The 20279-nt window shown below is 40.5% G+C and overlaps 1 protein-coding gene across 1 annotated transcript in view; it reads right to left on the bottom strand.

Moving 5' to 3' along the window:
• Positions 1-20279, bottom strand: part of abca12 (ATP-binding cassette, sub-family A (ABC1), member 12) — a 72703-nt gene that overhangs the window by 43693 nt on the left and 8731 nt on the right. Inside the window, exons 9-33 of the mRNA XM_069533490.1 lie at positions 20157-20275; positions 19803-19903; positions 18670-18816; positions 17537-17703; positions 16809-16942; positions 16002-16132; positions 15596-15760; positions 14606-14805; positions 14109-14242; positions 13576-13690; positions 10430-13048; positions 9645-9757; positions 9395-9462; positions 8341-8792; positions 7308-7420; positions 7058-7125; positions 6494-6627; positions 6228-6358; positions 5788-5930; positions 4603-4770; positions 4266-4483; positions 2523-3470; positions 2339-2445; positions 1094-1200; positions 41-240 (exon numbers count right to left, since the gene is read on the bottom strand). Coding sequence (XP_069389591.1) covers positions 41-240; positions 1094-1200; positions 2339-2445; positions 2523-3470; positions 4266-4483; positions 4603-4770; positions 5788-5930; positions 6228-6358; positions 6494-6627; positions 7058-7125; positions 7308-7420; positions 8341-8792; positions 9395-9462; positions 9645-9757; positions 10430-13048; positions 13576-13690; positions 14109-14242; positions 14606-14805; positions 15596-15760; positions 16002-16132; positions 16809-16942; positions 17537-17703; positions 18670-18816; positions 19803-19903; positions 20157-20275 — 7002 coding nt within the window. The remainder of the gene's footprint in view (positions 1-40; positions 241-1093; positions 1201-2338; positions 2446-2522; positions 3471-4265; positions 4484-4602; positions 4771-5787; positions 5931-6227; positions 6359-6493; positions 6628-7057; positions 7126-7307; positions 7421-8340; positions 8793-9394; positions 9463-9644; positions 9758-10429; positions 13049-13575; positions 13691-14108; positions 14243-14605; positions 14806-15595; positions 15761-16001; positions 16133-16808; positions 16943-17536; positions 17704-18669; positions 18817-19802; positions 19904-20156; positions 20276-20279) is intronic.

The raw sequence follows: 20279 nt of genomic DNA, 5'->3' as shown, positions 1-20279 counted from the left end.
CCATTTAAAGAAAAACATTTACGAAGGCCAAAGCCAGTACCAGTTCGACTGGATGTTGTAGTTTTTGGGCTCCCCGATGAAACTCTGGAAGACGGCATCGGTCAGCACACTGGCGTTTATCATCAGACTCTCTGCCAGGATCTGCAGGCTGGGCAGGATGGTGCCGCACAGCTGACCACGCTCTATGGAGAGGAACCACAGCAGCTGATGCATAGTCTCCGTATCCTCCAAGGCGCACACCTACGACAAATCAGTCACGTAAGTCACCATGAGGAGCTTCTGGAGTCTCGTCAAACAAATGCAGCCAAGATTGGGTTAGTCATGAATTGCAACCCACGGTGGTGTGGGTGTGTTTAACTAGATTGTTCACTTCAGGACTTTAGGTTTTAAAAAATGAATCCACTCCAAATCAAGTAATTTGATTAAGCTGTTTTCCTTTTTCTCAGGGTTCTCTGTCCATAAGTCTGACTTCTAGTTTCACCATTCAGGTCTGAAGAAAACGTTGAATAACCTGATGATTTATAATTTGCTGCCTTTTTTTGGTATTAAAACCAAATAATGGCTTTTGACATTTAATCAAAAAATGTATCAGCATTACTATCAGGATCAATGAAAACCCATCTTATCCAAACTGTATCAATGCTGTTGTAACTGTTGAATATTCATGTCCATGTCGCAGCCGTATTTTGCTAGTATTTAACTGCCAGTTGACTTTATTAGACTTTAGGTCAACAACTTTCAGAGTCATAACTGAGACGGCATGAACACCCTTATAAAACTGAACACGTTTATCATATTGGTGCATATGAGAGTGTCATAGCCCTAATTGCAAGTGTTGTGTTGGAGCTGTACATTTTGCAATATCAAAATAATTCAAATGTTAATTACTTTTAATAAAAATATGCTTATTAAATAGCTTTATCTTGTCAATGTTTTCAGCCATTGTTTTCAGCCACTGCTGATTATTCGCAAATTATCATCAAAATAGTGCAGAAGATGTTCAAACGTGCAAGGGATATTGACCGTCTCGTTTTAAAATTGATGAATGGTGTTTGTGATGATTGTGTAAAAGTGTCAGGGGTAATTCAGAGACCTGGGATCTCAGGAGGGTAAGTTTCTCTGAGAGTTGCTGGTCGGTCATGTTGCTTTGGAAGAGCTCAGTGGCTGTTTGGATGACCTGCTGCATGAGCATCAGGATCTCTGTGAGGGGAGGAGAGAAGAAGAAAAGAGAAGGAGGGAAAACATTAGGGTTAGAGAGATGGACAGATTGGAAGGAAAAGGTGAAAAGAGATCAATAAGCTCTGAAAGGTAAAGGAACAACACAGCATCCCGCTGGGCTTCATTACGACTCGTGTCATTGAAGGGGCCGGCGTCTTCGGGCGGCGAGCAGCAAATGGTGCTCTTAAAAGTGAGGCCCGGTGCGGCACTGACGGAGCCAGAAGAGCCAGATGATGTGGTGCATTAAAACACATCTGACAAGCCCTAAGAAAGGCACCACCTCAGGTAGTGAGATGTGATGACAGAATATTTAATTAAGCTAAAATTAGACAATGTTCATGTTAAATCTCAGGAGGCTCAACACCTAGAGGCCTTTGCAATTACAGTTCACTGTGTGTGTGTCTGTGTGTGTGTGTGTGTGAGTGTGAGGAATATTAGCGGCTTTGTGGAGAAGTGGAGCTGCTTACAAAGTGATTCAGCGCACTAAAAACATTATCGCACAAACACAGGCGGCGATTAAAAAGGAGGTCATAGATGTCCACTTGTGCGAGTGCGAGGGGAGACATTTAGCGAGGGCGGACAGGATAAGTGATTGAATTCTACTTTGCTAATGAGATTTAAAAAGGTGCTGAGTGGCTTTCTGCTGGAGAAGGGCCATATGGCCTTAGGCTCTTTGGGAGCGCGAGCTAAGCTGGTGTGAAGTCTTATTCCTCATATCTCCAGAATGAATTATAGCACACTATAATCATGTTTACAATAACAACGGCATTAACAAAACGTTTTACGGTCTTCCCGTGGTCTCGCAATGGCTGTGAAGGTCAGCGCGAGAGGTGGCACTCTTCCAAGCTGCGCGGCTGTTTTAGTGGCACAGGCTGGCAGACTGTGCGCCTGCAGACATATACATGGGGTCACAGCAGGTATGGAGACACAAGGTGCAGCATCAGTGTGAGACCGAACATGAGTGCAGAGCAAATTCGCTGCGGAGTCAGGTGGTAAAGTTAATTTGGAGGGACTGGAAGGATAGAGCAGTGTTTACTTGGGCATTCTCCATTCAACGCCGTCTAAATGTCTCTGTTCCTGAGAAGCCTCTGAAAACAGCAGATCTGATCTGTAACGTTACCTTGAGACTCATTGGCCAGAATCCGGGTGATATTTTTTAACACAGGGGAGAATGGAATGGCATCTGGAAGCTTATCAACAGCACTCGTCAGGAGATCCATCGATGACCTGGGGAAGAGTGAGCAAAGAAATTTAGATCCCTGCTTCCTTAAAGCTACATTTAACCCAGTGTTAATGATACTCACATCTGAAATGCACTGGATAATGTGAAGAAGGAGAGCCCCTCAAGAGCAGCATTAATGGTCTCTTCCCGAGAGGCATTCAAGCCCCATGGCACGTCCCTCGTAACTCCCTTCAACACAACACTCAGATCAGGATTGGCAAAGAACATGTGGACTGTCTCCAAGATTTCTCCTGAGGTGGGAGGAACGGAGATGGCTCTGAACATGGAGGGGTAGTCAATGAAGAACAAGTCAATGAAGTCATCCATGGGGTCCCTCATTGGCATCATCAGGGCCTCGCGTCTGTGTCGGACCATCACTGAATGGTTACCGCCGGTCATTTCTGGCCTTGACATTCCCAGCTGCTGATGCATAGGAGACAGAAGACCAGGGGTGCTCAACAACTGCCTCAGCATTGCTATGACGTTCCCGGCTAGGTCCTTGAACAGCTCAGAGTTTTCCGGCATTTGCACTCCCAGCTTGGTCAGGAGGGACAAGATGGACCTGAGGATGTCATACATTCTGTGCAGCACCTGCATCAGCAGATCCAATCCGGACGCTCGAGTGGAGCCCAACCACGTAGTCATCTCCAAAACCTTCCGCACAATCAGAGCTGTGTCGTTGGATGCCAGGATTTGCTCCAGGGCTTGGTAAACCATGGGGTCATCACCAAGTAGTTTCAGCTCAGTCATGAGTTTGACAACTTCTCTCATCGTGTTGATAATGGACGCCTCGTTGAGTCCGGAAATGTTCCCCAACATCGTGGAGAAGATGTCACCTGTGGTGATGTTGGCAGAGGTTAGGAAGATCATCGCTGTCTGTTTGAGGAGGTCCTGGGAGGTGCTGCTGTTTTGAAGGAGAGGGGCATTGCTGATGAAGTAACGCACTGCTTTCTCTAGTGCCTCGATGTACGGCTGGAGGGAGGGGGCCTCTTTACTCAGCTCGTCTGTGAGCATTTTGATTGAAGACAAGCTGTGGACGGGAGAAATTCAATGAATTAATGAAAAATTTGATTCAAAAAACAAAAGCATGTCTATTGACAACTGACTGAGAAAAACAATGATTCAACAGAACTCATTTTTGGCCAGAAGTAATGTTTCTCATTGGCTTGGTTTTCTTCTTTCCTCGACAACATATTGCTGAGTCTTTCCACTGTGATAAATGATCTATAACTTATGTAGTCAGACCTGATTGATTACCGGCAATATACAGAATGTGATCATTATCACCATGCCCGGCTTAATATTGCTTCTGGCGTATAAAGGGAAATCAATTCTGAAAGGATATCGCACTTAGCTGAATCATTGTTACACCACTATCAACGCAGGATGCCCTGTTTTTCAGCCAGAGTCGCATGAAATGAATCAAGTTGAATGCAAATGTGGTGTCTGCCAGTTTTTTGTGCGATTATGCATTGAATCGAATTGGCTTGACATTGGTGCAATGTCGATAATGTTGTAACAACAAATGGAGCAGTTAGTTCATGTGTGAGGAGTCTGTGTTGAAATGCAGCAGATGGATGCAGAACATTTGCACAATTTAAACACTGCAATCCATGATTTAAACTGTGACGTTCAGTGGGTTTTGTTTGTGGCTGTAAAACATGTTGATACAACTGACTCACACTCTCCTCATATTCTATTGTTGCATTGCAGCCTGTCAGTCTGATCTACTGAAGGGGACAAAAGTATGTTTTGATGTTCTAATGCAACTTTTGAACATTGTGTCTGCTATGACACAATCTGAATACGGCTGTAAATAAGTCACCTGTTCTGTAACTGTATGTCCTGGAGCTGCTTGTTCCAGTAAAGCTGCGCCTGCGGGCTCAGAGGCTGGCCTGCCAGCGTCGAGAGCTGCTTGGAGAAAGCTGAGATAAGCTGCTCTGTCACAAGTGATTGGTTGACAATGACGTGGTACAGAGCCTGCATGGTCTCGGCAATCCTGGCAGCAGTGGCATTCACAGTCGTCGGCCCCACGCCCATGTGCTGTGCAGGCAACATACAGAGAAATGGACTGTTAGCAGCTGGCAGCTTTCTATGTGTGTCAACACTGCCACCAAGTGGTGCAACTCTGAACTGTATATATTATTTTAATCTCTACTCACAGTTATGTTAATGTGGGAGTAGAGAGTTATAGCTGCAGCATAGGCCTCAATAACAGGCTGCAGGCTGATGTTGCACCACATAGCCATGGTGGCAGGGCTCAACCCGGCTGCCTCACTGACCGGCTCCCATGCGCTGAGAGCTTCATTGCACCCCAGTGTGCCATTAGCCTAGAGGGGGGAGAGAGAGAGAGAGAGAGAGAGAGACAGCAACAAAATGGTCAAAGATCTGATTGTGTTTCAACTCTATTGTTCAGAGAAAACCAGTTCAGAGTGGATGGGAGACAAAAAGCAGAGGCACGAGGGAAATATCATAATCTCTCTGTTCTGGCACTTAAGAGGAAACAAATCAAAGGGCAGGATTCTCACACAGGTATCATTGACTATGAGACTGACACAGCAGGTACACACCCACACACACTTTACTGTAAATGCATGAACAATGTATGTGCACATACATGAGGCAAGTCTCCATCTAAGGTAATCACAAGATATAATTTTCTGCTACTCTATACAGCGTATTCTCAGCATGATGCGGATAAGAGGCCATCTGATACAGACTTTGTCGGGCTGAGAAGGAAGAACATACTTAATGAGGCCTGAGGATGTGATAAATATAAAGAATATACAATAAACATGAAAGTCACTTTGAATGTAGTGGTACTTTTGTACTGCAGAGCAGAATGAAGTAATTTAAATGACAATAATAACAACAGCATCCCGTTTATTCCTATTGAGGTATAATTATTTTTCGCATAGAGCTGCAGAAGTACACCTGCTGGTCCTGCTTCTAGTTCTTCTAGATCTTATATCAGATAGTCTTCCATGAGCTTCATCAAGTAAACAACACTCACTACTGACTGAGGTATGTAAAACCTTTGCAGTGACAAATGTCCAGTCAACCAGCCCACAGGTTTTTTTGTGTTCTGGTATGTGAATGTTGTCTGTCAGAAAGCTTTGAGGGGTAAATAAGAATGCACAAGAAAGGTTCCACACCTACAAGGAACAAAACTCTTTCACCGTGCTGTTGCATTGACGCATCGTCTGTGACGCCAAGATGAGATATTGGTTCTTTGTTTTTTATATCTCTCACAAACACACATGAATGCAGACATGTCTGCTGATGGCATGTCGAATACAGCAATGCAGAATGTACGAATGCAACAAAGATAACAGTGGCGGTCTAACCTGCTGAGCCACTTGCACCGTGTGCTCAATGGCAGCCGGGATTCTTTCCGTGACCTCCGACAGGTTGAAATGACTGGAATTCACAGAAAGTGCAACTTCCCTCATCAAGGTGACCACGGGAGTCTGTAGGCTTAGTAACATCACTGAAGAAGAAGAGATTTGATTGAAATTAATTACTTAGAAATACACAGGTAAACAGCAGCTAAATCAAATTAATATTAGGAAATACTTTCAGGTATTGCAAGGAGTGCTTTGCAAGACAAACCAGATCTACTGATGTAATGTCTGTTAATTTTTTGATGTGCACTCCACATACAGTAGGAGTCTTGTTCCTTCTTGATGATTTATCATGAATGATCATTTTCAGACATGGAACAGTCTATCCTTGTCTAGGCTAGGTAAGGTAAGATAATGGCCTCGCTGTTTAGTGGTGTTCTTACCATTCTCTGCTTGTGTGTTGTTCACCAAACTCCCTATGATTTTCTCAAACAGTGGGACGACAGATGAGACATTGTGCCACAGCTCAGTTCCCTCGAGGGATGAGAGTAGGGCTTGAAGCATCTTTTCAAGGCTGTGATAAAACACACAAATGTGGGTGATTGAAACTAAATAAATACAGAAATCAAAATTTGTACCATCATCTCACACAGACATTTAAAGCATGCAAATAAACCAGCACAAATGAGTTAAACCAAATTGAACCCACGTGTGTTGGTCAGCCTTGCCACTCATCAACTGCTCCAGGAAAGGGGACAGGTGAGTGAAGACCTCTATAGATGAAGCAATCAACTGCTGTAAGTCTGGCATTCCCGTGAAGAAAATGCTGAAAAGATTTCCCAGCTGACAAAAAAGAAGGGAAAATTATATATTACTATATATTTATTCTGGTAATTCTATGCAACAAAAAGCGTGTTTTGTTTGTCTGTGATGATTAGAGATACCAAGTCTTTTTATTTTTTTTATTTTCACTTCCATTAAACTTTCTTAAAAAAGATAAAATAGATTGTAAATGGTCAGTCAAAATACATGTACAATTTTCTATCAATTTAGCTAGTTCTTATCACACTGATGTATGTTAAATCATTATCTTTTATGGTAAGTTTAGGTTTAAATAGTTATTCGAGGCTAGAAATATGGGATGAAATGTCAGGTTTAACAACTGAGACGACTCACAATCAGTCAAGTGCAAGATGCATCGGCCATCTTAACATACAGTCTATTTATAAAACCAACGAAACAAAACTTTCCATACACTTGTTTTAAGCCTCACCTCGCCAATAAGCATAGGAACATCTTCTAGGGATGCCTTCTCAAAACGTGCCCAGAGACTCATATTACCTGAAATCACAACAAATATTAATCACAGAGAGGACTTCAGCTTCATAGACGAACATATGAACTACAATCCTCCACATGAGCACTGTGATACTTTAATAGGCATCTCTTAGGCTTGAATAATGGAGTGCACCTCATCAGGATTCAACAGGTCCACCTAAAGAGACACTGAGAAGCGGACTTGCCTTGGCCTGACTCCAGGATGGAGCGAGTGATGTTAATGACCACAGAGATGTAGGCCCGAGCTGTGCTGTTTGGCGGCAGAAGGCTCTCGATTGTCTTCATCTCACTCAAAATTCTTGAGAAACAAAGCGAGAAAATATTTCAACATCTGAACGTGTCTCATCAAAAGATCATATCTCATAAAATTTTATTAGAAGGTTGCAGATGGCACTCAAGCATGCTTTCCAGGTTTCTGTTTGATTTGAGAGGGCTTGTTAATTAAGATAAATGGAATGGGGAGGCTTGGTGGTTTTTATTATAGTTAACGACTGGGACAATTTTCCTCAGATTTGAGATATATATAATTAATTTTCATTATAAATTGATGGTAAGACAGTACAATGTAATGAATGACAAGCACTACAAATTGACTTCTTTGTGGCATTTCTTTTCTTCCCTCATGAATTTCTAAAATGTCCAGTTAAAGCAAGATTAGTTTCATAACATTTCATCTGGGTTTGTTTGTTAGATAACAGGATAACGTAACTATGACCCAGAGCAAATCTAGTTTAACAGGCAGATCCAGATTTTTCACTCTTTCTTAAAAATGGTGAGATAGGGCATTAGCCTTGGTGGAGATATGTGCTGTCCAAGCTGCCCTACACATTGGACTCTCATTGAATTATTAATTACAACATTATACACAATGGAACCGCAATGCAACACAACTCATTAACCTTTAGTGGCCAACTGGCATTTAAAGATTTTCACTCTTGAGCACTATTTCAATTAGTTTATCATTTCAAACCCTGTATAATAATACCATTAAAATACTCATACTGCACAACAACTGAATATCTTATCTAAAGTGATTTTAAAGCATCTTAAATTATTTTGTGTGATTAATTTATATATTGTTTGTATAATTCTATCCATATTCGTTGATGATGCTATCTTCAATTCTTTTTTTAACTGCAAAAATTAATATTGGTGTTTTTTTATTTTTTTTCATTTGGTCCAATGAAACAATTTCAGTGAAATCGCAGCATCACTCACATGTGATTCCAGATGTCTGGTCCACTAGCTGTTGAGGTGCTCGCAAAGAATGTGGTTCCCACTTTGATTGCAGGAAGCAGGTATACAGCATACATTTCTGGTATTATCATTTGGACGACACGCTCAGCTCTCTTGAGGATGAGGATGGAGATGTTTCGTGATGAGTCAAAGTTCATGTCTGGCTGGACAAAGAGCTTCAATGAATCCTGCACAATGTCCAGGATGTCCTGCTGTACCGATTGCGGCAAGGGGCCTGTGGCACCAATCAGGAGCGCCATAGTACTTTTGACTCCTTCCACGATGGCAGCTACAAAGTGATCACTCTGAAGGCCCCCTGGTCGCTCAGCCACCATTAGGGCTTTCTCCAGGTGAGTGAAGACCTCTATAGATGAAGCAATCATCTGCTGTAAGTCTGGCATTCCCGTGAAGAAAATGCTGAAAAGTTTTCCCAGCTGACAAAAAAGAAGGGAAAATTATATATTATTATATATTTATTCTGGTAATTCTATGCAACATGCTGCATGTGACATCATATATATCAAATATGATGAAAAGGCAGAGTTCAGGACACACACTTTGATAAGAGCATGAAAAGCATGTGTTTTGTTTGTCTGTGATGATTAGAGATACCAAGTTTCAATAACACAATGACTACAATGCAAGGTGTGGTTTGTGAGCGGGTGTTGGCCGACCATTCCAGTATCAACAGAGATATCATTCAGATGTTTTATCAGCATTTTCTTTTTTTTTTCCACTTCCATTAAACTTTCTTAAAAAAACAAAGAGATTGTAAATGGTCAGTCAAAATACATGTACAATTTTCTGTCAATTTAGCTAGTTCTTATCACACTGATGTATGTTAAATTATTATTTTTTACAGTAAGTTTAGGTTTAAATAGTTATTCGAGGCTAGAAATATGGGATGAAATGTCAGGTTTAACAACTGAGACGACTCGCAATCAGTCAAGTGCAAGATGCATCGGCCATCTTAACATACAGTCTATTTATAAAACCAACGAAACAAAACTTTCCATACACTTGTTTTAAGCCTCACCTCGCCAATAAGCATAGGAACATCTTCTAGGGATGCCTTCTCAAAACGTGCCCAGAGACTCATATTACCTGAAATCACAACAAATATTAATCACAGAGAGGACTTCAGCTTCATAGACGAACATATGAACTACAATCCTCCACATGAGCACTGTGATACTTTAATAGGCATCTCTTAGGCTTGAATAATGGAGTGCACCTCATCAGGATTCAACAGGTCCACCTAAAGTGACACTGAGAAGCGGACTTGCCTTGGCCTGACTCCAGGATGGAGCGAGTGATGTTAATGACCACAGAGATGTAGGCCCGAGCTGTGCTGTTTGGCGGCAGAAGGCTCTCGATTGTCTTCATCTCACTCAAAATTCTTGAGAAACAAAGCGAGAAAATATTTCAACATCTGAACGTGTCTCATCAAAAGATCATATCTCATAAAATTTTATTAGAAGGTTGCAGATGGCGCTCAAGCATGCTTTCCAGGTTGCTGTTTGATTTCAGAGGGCTTGTTAATTAAGATAAATGGAATGGGGAGGCTTGGTGGTTTTTATTATAGTTAACGACTGGGACCATTTTCCTCAGATTTGAGATATATATAATTAATTTTCATTATAAATTGATGGAACGACAGTACAATGTAATGAATGACAAGCACTACAAATTGACTTCTTTGTGGCATTTCTTTTCTTCCCTCGTGAATTTCTAAAATGTCCAGTTAATGTCCATTAGTCCTTTAGTGGCCAACTGGCATTTAAAGATTTTCACTCTTGAGCACTATTTCAATTAGTTTATCATTTCAAACCCTGTATAATAATACCATTAAAATACTCATACTGACCAACAACTGAATATCTTATCTAAAGTGATTTTAAAGCATCTTAAATTATTTTGTGTAATTAATTAATATATTGTTTGTATAATTCTACTCATATTCGTTGATGATGCTATCTTCAAGTCTTTTTTTAACTGCAAAAAATAATTTTGGTGCATTTTTTTATTTGGTCCAATGAAACAATTTCAGTGAAATCGCAGCATCACTCACATGTGATTCCAGATGTCTGGTCCACTAGCTGTTGAGGCGCTCACAAAGAATGTGGTTCCCACTTTGATTGCAGGAAGCAGGTATACAGCATACATTTCTGGTATTATCATTTGGACGACACGCTCAGCTCTCTTGAGGATGAGGATGGAGATGTTTCGTGATGAGTCAAAGTTCATGTCTGGCTGGACAAAGAGCTTCAATGAATCCTGCACAATGTCCAGGATGTCCTGCTGTACCGATTGCGGCAAGGGGCCTGTGGCACCAATCAGGAGCGCCATAGTACTTTTGACTCCTTCCACGATGGCAGCTACAAAGTGATCACTCTGAAGGCCCCCTGGTCGCTCAGCCACCATTAGGGCTTTCTCCAGGGAGCGCATAATATTGACAACTGCAGAAAGATAGATGACTTCACCCTCACTGAGAAATATAGACATTGTCTGCAGCAGCTGCTGAATGTCTGTCACAGGGGTAGATATGTTTATGGAAGAATTCCCCCATTGAAGCATGCTGGTGAAGATCAATGGGACATTAGGTTGTTTCATCCACTCCTGTGTGAGGTTTAGGTATCGCTTAATTTCAGCCTCAATAGCATTTAGAGTGGTACAATTGAACAACATCTCTGGAGCCACCAAGTTATTCTGAGCCTCAAGATTGAACTTTATGATGTCAAGTAGGCCCTTGAGAATCTCAACCGTTGTCTGGCCAATTTTACTCAGCCCTGCGCCATCTATTGGGAACTGGAGGTTTTGTATCAGGTGCTCAATCTGTTTACCGACAAACAGAGAAAAATCTGTCTGTGCCAGCTGTAATGTAATCTGCATTTGTGTCATGACAAAAAATGGCTGGAGAATCTCAGAGACCGTGCTGTTGCTGGTGATATTTTCCAATTTTTTCAAGTACCAGTCTATAATCTCCAAATATACTTTCTGGGCATACATGGGGTCCATCATCAAGGTAGTGTTTAAATTGTTGAAAGGTTCCATGTTGGCAATCAGTTGTATCAGCCGCTCCACCACTTGGATTTCATTCATGATCTCTGGAGAGTTCAGGTTATTCGCCTGAAGGCTCAACTTGATAATGGCCAGAGTCTTATTCAAGGAGTGTGTGACAATCACATTTGGTTTGGAACTGAAGTTGGCTTGCACGATATCTCTGAAAGATGTATTGACAATTAATGGGATAAGGGATAGGATGGTCGTCTGATTACTTAGACCAGGTACTTGTTTCAGAAAACCGCTGAGACCCTCAACCAACCCTGTAACACACTGGGCTGTTACCATCAGGTCCTGCTGTGGTTCAAAGCACTGGCGAGTATTAATAATCTCCATTATATTTAACAACAGGCTGTTTATGTCAGCAGCTCCAGCTAGTGCTGCAAAGTTTTTCAGCTCCTCAAGGGTAAGGTTTGACTGTCTTAGAGCATTCTGGACATCTGACACAGAAATGTTGGGTGTAGCCATGAGCAATCTGATTAAATGAAGAGTCTGTTTGACTGTTTTCACAGTGGCAGAATCATTTGGGCCAAGGAGGAGTGAGAAGACAAAGGATGTAACCTCCTCATATTCCTGTGCTACCAGAGAAGCATTTGTGGCAGCTAGTTTAATGGTGACAGTACCGTTGGCTGATAGCATCAGGTCAAATATCTGATCCAGGAAGGAGAGGATTTCTGAAATTCCAGCCAAACAGTCCTGCCCTGCTGCACATTTTGTCATGTAATACTGCAGAGCTTTGAAATCATTGAGAAAGCGAGTAGCTTCTTGTTGGAATGCTAGTGGTAAGAATGCTACAAATTTCTGGATAACAATGTTCTGGGCAGCATCTGTTCCGGCCTGAGTCAGGTTCTGAAGACCCTCAGGGGTGAAGAGTTTGAGAAAGTCTTTGGAAAGCAATTGGAGGTCAGTGACTTGTCCTGCACTCATACTTGGCAAGATATGTTCGATTTTTCGTAGTCTGTACATAGATATCACCAATTCTTGAAGCTGGCGTAGGTACCCAAGAATGATATTAGTTGGGTCGCCGTTCGGAGAATCAGTCACTGTCTTTAGTACCTCCATGGCACTAAGGATGGTCTCTACAATACCTGATGAAGTTTGGTTGGTGAAAGGCTTGATGGCTTTTCTCAGTTGGGCCACAACATCTGGATCAAAATAGTCCGAATAGGTAAGCAGGTTGTTTCCCATGATGTGACTGAGTGACAGGGTGAGGTCACCTTGCAATGAAAGGAACTTAGTTAGCAGCCGCTCAAGCTCAGGCATTGTTGGGTCCGTCTCATTGAAGGTAAAAATGTGCTGGTTGAGCCTGCCAACCTTTGAGGCAACATCAAGTACTGCAGAGAAATTAAGGGGGCCGTCACTTAGGAACAGAGGCAGCATTGGTGCAAGACCTGTGGACTTTAGCAGGTTATTTAGTTGGGGAAGCATAACATTCGGGTTAGAGAGGCTGCTGTTGGGAAGGGTGGAGACAACCCGTAAAAACTTGTCCAGGTTTATCATCAGGTTAATCAAGTAGTCGGAGAGGGCATCTCCACCTTTGATTTCTGTTTTCAGTGATGATGCTATCAGATAATTATAGATGTCGCCATACATGTGCTGCAAAAGATGCAAAGTCCCTTTGAGAAAACTACAGAGAAAAGAGAAGAGAGGAAAATAATATGTTAGATCTTAGAAAATTGCAAACAAAAGCTACTTCTGGTGTTGTGATCCCTAAATCAGTTGAATTCTGCATTTGTTTGAAGAACACCAGCATGTTAGATTGTAATACAAAACACTAAAAACACTTAATCATTTAATCCAAGGAGTAGTTTGACATTTTGTGGACTACGAATGTTGCCTTTCTTGAAGAAAGCTGGATGAAAGTATTGATGGCATTGTCCAATTATTTGGACCTGGACCCAGCTATCTTAGCTTAGCATAAAGTGAGGTTACAGCCAGCATACCCCAGCTTAATTATGTTTTTAGCTGCTAAGTTTTTCTTTTTCTTAAAACAAGTGGACAAAGCCCCCGGGTAAGAAAAGTCCAACTACTCATCAAACTCTTGACAAGAACATCCCATCAAGGAAATTCAGCTTTAAAGTATACATCGTCTAAAGATTCATGATCTCATCCATTATTATTCATTCATTAAAACTAATAAGCTTTGTCACTTACTTAACCAGGACGTCTAGATCTGATGACATCAGAGCCTCAGCCATTCCTTGAACAAACCGTGACCAGTTGAAACCAGTATCGCAATTAATGGCTAAGGTTTCACTGTTGACGGAGCCTAAAAGGGAAGGTAAACATTTTACACACATACTTGGATTATGTTGTATTGTATTGTATTAACAAGGTTAAATAGACCAATCCAATTATTTATGGTTTAAGTTGTTTTAATGTTGCATGGCTTGGGGTTATTTCATCCACACATTCAGCCCTCCACACTTTTCAACGGGAGTATTTTCTATTAATTATTGTACAAAGGACTTAACAAAGAAAAAAGTATTGATAAAACTCACTCTAACCAGTTATTTTGTTGGTCACAGTTCAGTGACAATTACTAAAATATGTTGTATCCTTCTATATGTTCCTAATCTCAAGGAAGTTTCATAAATATATATGAAATATCATTTTGAACATAATGTTTTTAATATTAATATAGCATTACGCAAAAAAGGGAGAAAAGGGAAGAAAAAGAGACTCACAGTTTGCAGGTGAAGGTGTGACACCCGGGCTGTAGGACAAGACCCAGTAAAGCATGTGGAAGTAGTTCTTTACCTCTGGCCACAGCTGACTCTCCTCAATCTTTCCTCCCAAATTCACCATGAAAAAGAAAACACTACAAGCAAAGCAAAAGCACAACACATGTTAGGACAGTGAAACAATAACCAACAGCATGAAACTAGACACTGTGTACTTTATCCAAAAGATATCATGGTGGGGAGTTGATTTTTTTGCCTCTCTGCTAAACTCACAGAAATGGGAAATTTGCAAAGCCTTATCAAACTGAAATCAAAGTTCTTCCCTGGATACAAGTTAGAGAGTGAACCCTAACTCTTTTAAGGCAAAGACATTTTGATTTTAGTTTTTAAAAACAACCTATAATTATTCATTTGGTTAAATCAAAAGCTGATAGAGCAAATCACCACTTTGAAATGAACCCTGCACAATAATCAACTCTTTCTAGAACTCTTTTTAAGACCTTTGTTGAAGAGTGAAATTATGAGTGTTGTTTGGCATCCAGTTCATCCAATATGCTCCACCCAGCTCTACGGCGAGTCTGTTCAAAAACTCTCCAAACTTCATGCTCTTGTTGTTCAACTTGTGCCACTCGGAGAGAATCATGGGAAGAGTCACGTTGTCGTCTGTTTGGCTCGTGATGGCGTAGTACACCTCTTGTGTCTGTGGGAAACATCACACCACCCGGGTTATGTTTGTTGAATCACAAGAACTTGACTTCCTGTCTCTTTTGTATTAATAAGTACAAGTGAGGACATTAAAAAGAACAGTCAAATTAAACTAAGATATTTTATTTTTGTTCATGAAGTGTTTAACCATGACAAAATGAACTGACTTCAGGATCAGGACTGTGTGAGTGTGGAATGATCAGCTTTGAATGACAGTGGCCCAACGTGTTACTTAATGCTGACTACTGCATGTAAGTCGGCACCATGCAGTACTGAGGTTTATCCAGAAAAAAAAGAAATCTAGCACAGACTTGAAGAAAGATTCATATCATTATTTTTATAGCTGCATCGATTTATTGGTTGACTGATAAAAATCTGCCAAAATGAGCCCTTCTTGGACGTTTCACAATATGTAATGATATAAAAACTTTTATTTTTGTATACAATGCAGAAAAGAAGCATTTATGTCAAATTCAGTACATTTGTTTGTATTTGTGTTTTTTCATTGAAAGTTATTTATAATAGCGTATATTTCTGAACTATGAAATATTGGACCTGATTCTTTTACATAAGGGTTTGATAATAAAATTGGAGGAACTATTACTAATTTCTTTAAATGAATATATCAGCCTCTATTTATACTGACATGGGATCAATATCTAACTCCAAATCAGTCGGGCTCCAATAATTTCAATATTTTTCACACAATTCAGGCATTTTCTGATCAAAACTGGTACAAATCCTTTCAGAGTGAAATTCTTTAAATGGGTTTGAATAACATTTACCTTCTGAATCAAAGGCAGCCAGTCCTTCAGCAGAGATAGCTGTAGAGTAGAGCTGTTTTGGCAGATCACTTCTCTCCACACTTCAATCTTTATGGTCTCAGAGTCTAAGAGGAACTCCAAGGGACCCAGGACGTCCGCACATGTTAAATTTTCAGATACCAGAGTCTAGTAAAAAAAAAAAAAAAATCTTTAATGAGTATTTCCTGCTTTTATTGTTTTTCTTATCATCATCAGAAGCCTCAAACATCATCATCAACGTCATTTGCTTGTTAAAATAACAAGGTCATTGTTTGGAATTTTCCTTTTTAACATATCAGACAACAACACATCTTGTTGTCTGACACTACAAAATATGAGATCAAGCTTGTGAAAATATAATAACTGTAAGGGATCAATCATTACATACCTTCATAACAACTTCCAAAACACTACCCAGGACATGACCGATCCATACGCTTGCCTGTGTCTGGTTTGTCAGCAATGTTGTAAAAGTCAATTTGAATCCCCTGGCATCTTTCAGGATATTGTCCAACATTTCTGCAAAGCAATGAGAGTGTCGACCAGAGACAAAAGCAGGTCAACTGACTGTTCTAATATTCACTGATTTAATGGAATTGTTGGTTTAGAATTTAAGCTGCATATTCAAAACAACTGTTCAGTCAACCAGATGAGTAATATTTCTGTGGTACAATACATCCCAAGGGGTAGCTCTTTATGAAGTGTTGTAATCTTGCTTTGTGTTTGTGTGTGTGTGTGTGTGTGTGTGTGTGTGTGTGTGTGTGGGTATCCATTGCCTACAGGATAACCCCTCTAGTGCTTTCTTTTTTTCATGCCGTCCCATGAGAAAGGGTGTGAACAGTTCTATCAATATCTAGGTTACCCAGAACACACTGTGCTCTCCAGGTGACATTCACAATAATGACTGTGGCAGTATGGTAATGCTGCTTACACTGAAGATGTACTTACATTTGTGTGTGTGTGTGTGGGTGTTTTTTCTTTATCTATCTGCTTCTTCTCTTTGATTGTCAGGGCTGTGTAAGTGTTTGTGTTTGGCTTTTGTGTCTTTTAGCACAGATTTTCTATCAAAATCAATTCTACCCTGACCTACAATTTTGTCTGTACTAATAAGAAATCTCTTTTGTCCTTAACAGCACTGAAGACACGTGATTGTGACTCGCTCTCTGGCTGTAAGCAGGATGTTATGCAGTCTTACCTTCCACAGTGTCCAGGGCCAGTGTTGCTGTCATTATGGACTGAAAGCCAGTTCTGAGGAAGCTCTGGATAACCATGTCAAGCTCAGGGACAAGTTTTACAACATCCATCACCACTTGTCCAAAGGCCAAAAACCTGCCGAAATATAATGCCATGATCACAAAGTGTTCCTATTACTATCGCTAAACTACATGTTATTAGCACGTGTGTAACATGGCGCTGGATCTGTAGGTGACATGCATTAGTAACATGACACATGCACATCACTGTTATATGTCATAACCATATTACTAATTGATGTCCAGCTGCCTGTTTGAGTGAGCACACAGAGTAATGACAGTGTGAGCGAACAGCTTCTGATTGGGAATTATCTCGTCAAAACACGGCTACCATGGTGGTCACAAAGTGTTCCTATTACAATGGAACAGACTTTAGAAATGTTTTACTGATTTGTAAACATATGTCTTATATCTCCCCTGTTTTGTGGGAAGAATTTGTTTTACTGTTAAATTGATATTAAGGTTGGTAAACTTTAAGGTGAAGAAAGCAGAGGGTGACAAAGACAAACTGGTAAAAGACAGTTTCTAGTACAATCTTGAGAAGAATAAGTAAAAGAAAAGAAAAAAAGATAAAGACATTTTTCATCATATTTTAAATGACCTATTCGGGGAAAATATATTTTCCAAATGATTTATCAGCTCCTTTAAAGCGAGACAATACTGTACTTACAGTTCCTCATCAATATTTTGTGGCAGTCCCTCCACGCTACGGCGGTTCCTTGTGGTGTTGGAACCGCCTGGGTCTCCTGGGGATAAACCTCCAATCAGACTGTGCAGCAGCCCTTTGGCGAAAGACACATCGTGTGGAGCAACATGCTTACTCCAGGCCAGGAGAACCTAGGAAGGATATGGGTAAGAGATTACAATGATTAGAGATGCAAAATTAAACTGCTGTATATCTGTCTCGTTCTCTCATTTGCTATGGAATAAGAGTCTTAATTCAGGAGTCACAAATTATGCTATATAAAATGTAATTTTGTTAGATTAGATATAAGATTATAAATCATTAGAGTAAAGTTATATAAAATTTGGTGTCTTTTATTGAAAAATATAGTATTTGTCAAATCTTTTTAATATTTTGATACAAACGAAAAGGGATTTAAAACAACACAGACCTGTTTGTTACTTTATAATATTGTGTATTTTCTAATGAAGTAAATAATTTTGCTATGAGCTGTACATGAAATTTTAGATATGTTATAATCAGTTATGGAAGCAGAAAGCTGAGGTTAACTGGTAAATCACTATCGCTAAACTACATGTTATTAGCACGTGTGTAACATGGCGCTTGATCTGTAGGTGACATGCATTAGTAATATGACACATGCACATCACTGTTATATGTCATAACCACATTACTAATTGATGTCCAGCTGCCTGTTTGAGTGAGCCCACAGAGTAATGACAGTGTGAGCGAACAGCTTCTGATTGGGAATTATCTCGTCAAAACAAGGCTACCATGGTGGCGCCGCTAATTGGGAATCCTTGAGGTTTGTATTACCCAGGTGCGACCTGGGAGTTGCACTTGCTTGTTGCTAAGATGAGCAGCCTTCTCGTGGCTGCAGACTAATTATTTGGTGCAGTCTGAATCTTAATTGCAAGTGAAGGTGGCACTTGAGGATGCAAATTAGGAACTGGGGCAGTAGAGCACAACCGAGCAAGCATAAGAGACGGTAAGAGTAAGGGACTGAGAAAAGAAAATGAAGAAAGTGGAAACAACAGAAAAGTGCACACAAGACAAATATATCCGACTCATTTATAACCTTTTCTGTTCATGATCACATCTATGTCAGTGTAGCCCACCTGCTTTACCACCATGTCAGGGCTGATTCTATGCAGAAGCATGTTCACAGTGCCCGTGCTGCAGGCTGCTTTTAGCCAAATTGGGTTACTACTGTTGTCACACAAGTAGGAGTACACCATTCCCTTGTCCATTGTCAGGCCAATAGCCTAAGACAGAGAAGAGCGTTAGAATATGTATAATGGATCAGACTCTTAATGAAGGGGAAACCGGTAGGTAACAGATAGAAGTAATAGCCTGGTCTTGCTCTTGTCATCTAACTGCTCATTTATCTTGTAATTGCAAATTAAAATTCTGTTTCATTATTTTAGATATGGTTTCATAACTCAAGGGACTTATGTGCCAGTAAGCATCACATAAGACCAGTCTGGCAACCCTAGAAACAGAGCTGCTGTTTGTTTATATATAAATTATCTAATGTGAAACTGAGCAATTCCAGAGAAAGTGCATATTTTCAGATCAATTCAAATAAGTATAAGTTGATTGCAATAACCTTGGATTATCAAATACTTAAAGGAGACATATTATAAACATATTCAGGTTCATCATATATATTTATGTTATTACTTGAAAAGGATATAAGCTCAAATGTTCAGAAAACACATCACTTTCCTCAAACTGTCCATTGCTGCAGCTCCTCTTTTCAGCCTCTATCTGAAATGTCAGGTTTTAGCTTCTGTCTCTTTAAGCCCCTCCACCCCCCCACCCCCCACCCCCCCTCTCGATAAAGCCCAGTGTGCTCTAATTGGCCAAATGTCCTGCTCTGTTGTGAGTGGTCAACCACTTCCAGTGTGTGTAGGAAATGTCGGTCTCCATTGTCCCTTTACGTGGCTTTGACAGAGGGCATGCCCGACTAGCTGCTAGGTGTGCATTATGCAAATCTTTAAAAAAAATATGCATTGTATAGTCACATTACATCACAATGATGCGGAATTATCAACTGGATAATTGATGAGGTGTTTCAGGAGTGTTTTCTGTGGGGGAGAGGAGCTTTTTGCTTTATAACTTTGCAGAACACGAGGGGAAAAAACTGAAGTAGCATAACATGTCCCCTTTGAGCTACTTATGTAGAGTGAGTTTCTTCCTCCAGTATACTTCATGGGGATGTACTATAATGACTTTGGTCAGCACGTACCTGGTCCAGTGGTATCTCGACCTCTTGTAGAACACTTTTCACCACCTCACTAATTGAGTCATTCTGCAAGGTGACGACGTCTCCGAGGGAAACGGTCACAACTAAACGGAATCAGACAACATGGTCAGATGTTACACATAATGGCGTATGATTTCAAAGGTCAGTTTGTATTGGAGCTCCCCTAAAACAGCAGGAACTTGTAATCCAACATCCAACAGAAAATATACAATAGAGATATCAGTGAATAGTGGTTTATTTAGCAACATATTTATGAAAATGTAAGTAAAAACACTCTAAATCTCTCTTTGTGGGAGACATATAGAGTATAAGCACTACTAAGGCTCATGGTGTTACCTTTGCCAGGCCAGTTTTGAATATAGCGAATCACGTTGATGCCTCCAGCAAACACTGGATGCACGGTGGAAAGTGTGGCACTGGTTTCAGGGAAGTTCTTCTGGATGACAAGAAGAGCACTAG

The sequence above is a fragment of the Paralichthys olivaceus genome, chromosome 10, assembly GCF_024713975.1.
Source record: "Paralichthys olivaceus isolate ysfri-2021 chromosome 10, ASM2471397v2, whole genome shotgun sequence".
Classification (NCBI taxonomy): Eukaryota; Metazoa; Chordata; class Actinopteri; order Pleuronectiformes; family Paralichthyidae; genus Paralichthys; species Paralichthys olivaceus.
This window is presented reverse-complemented; position numbering and strand designations above follow the sequence as displayed.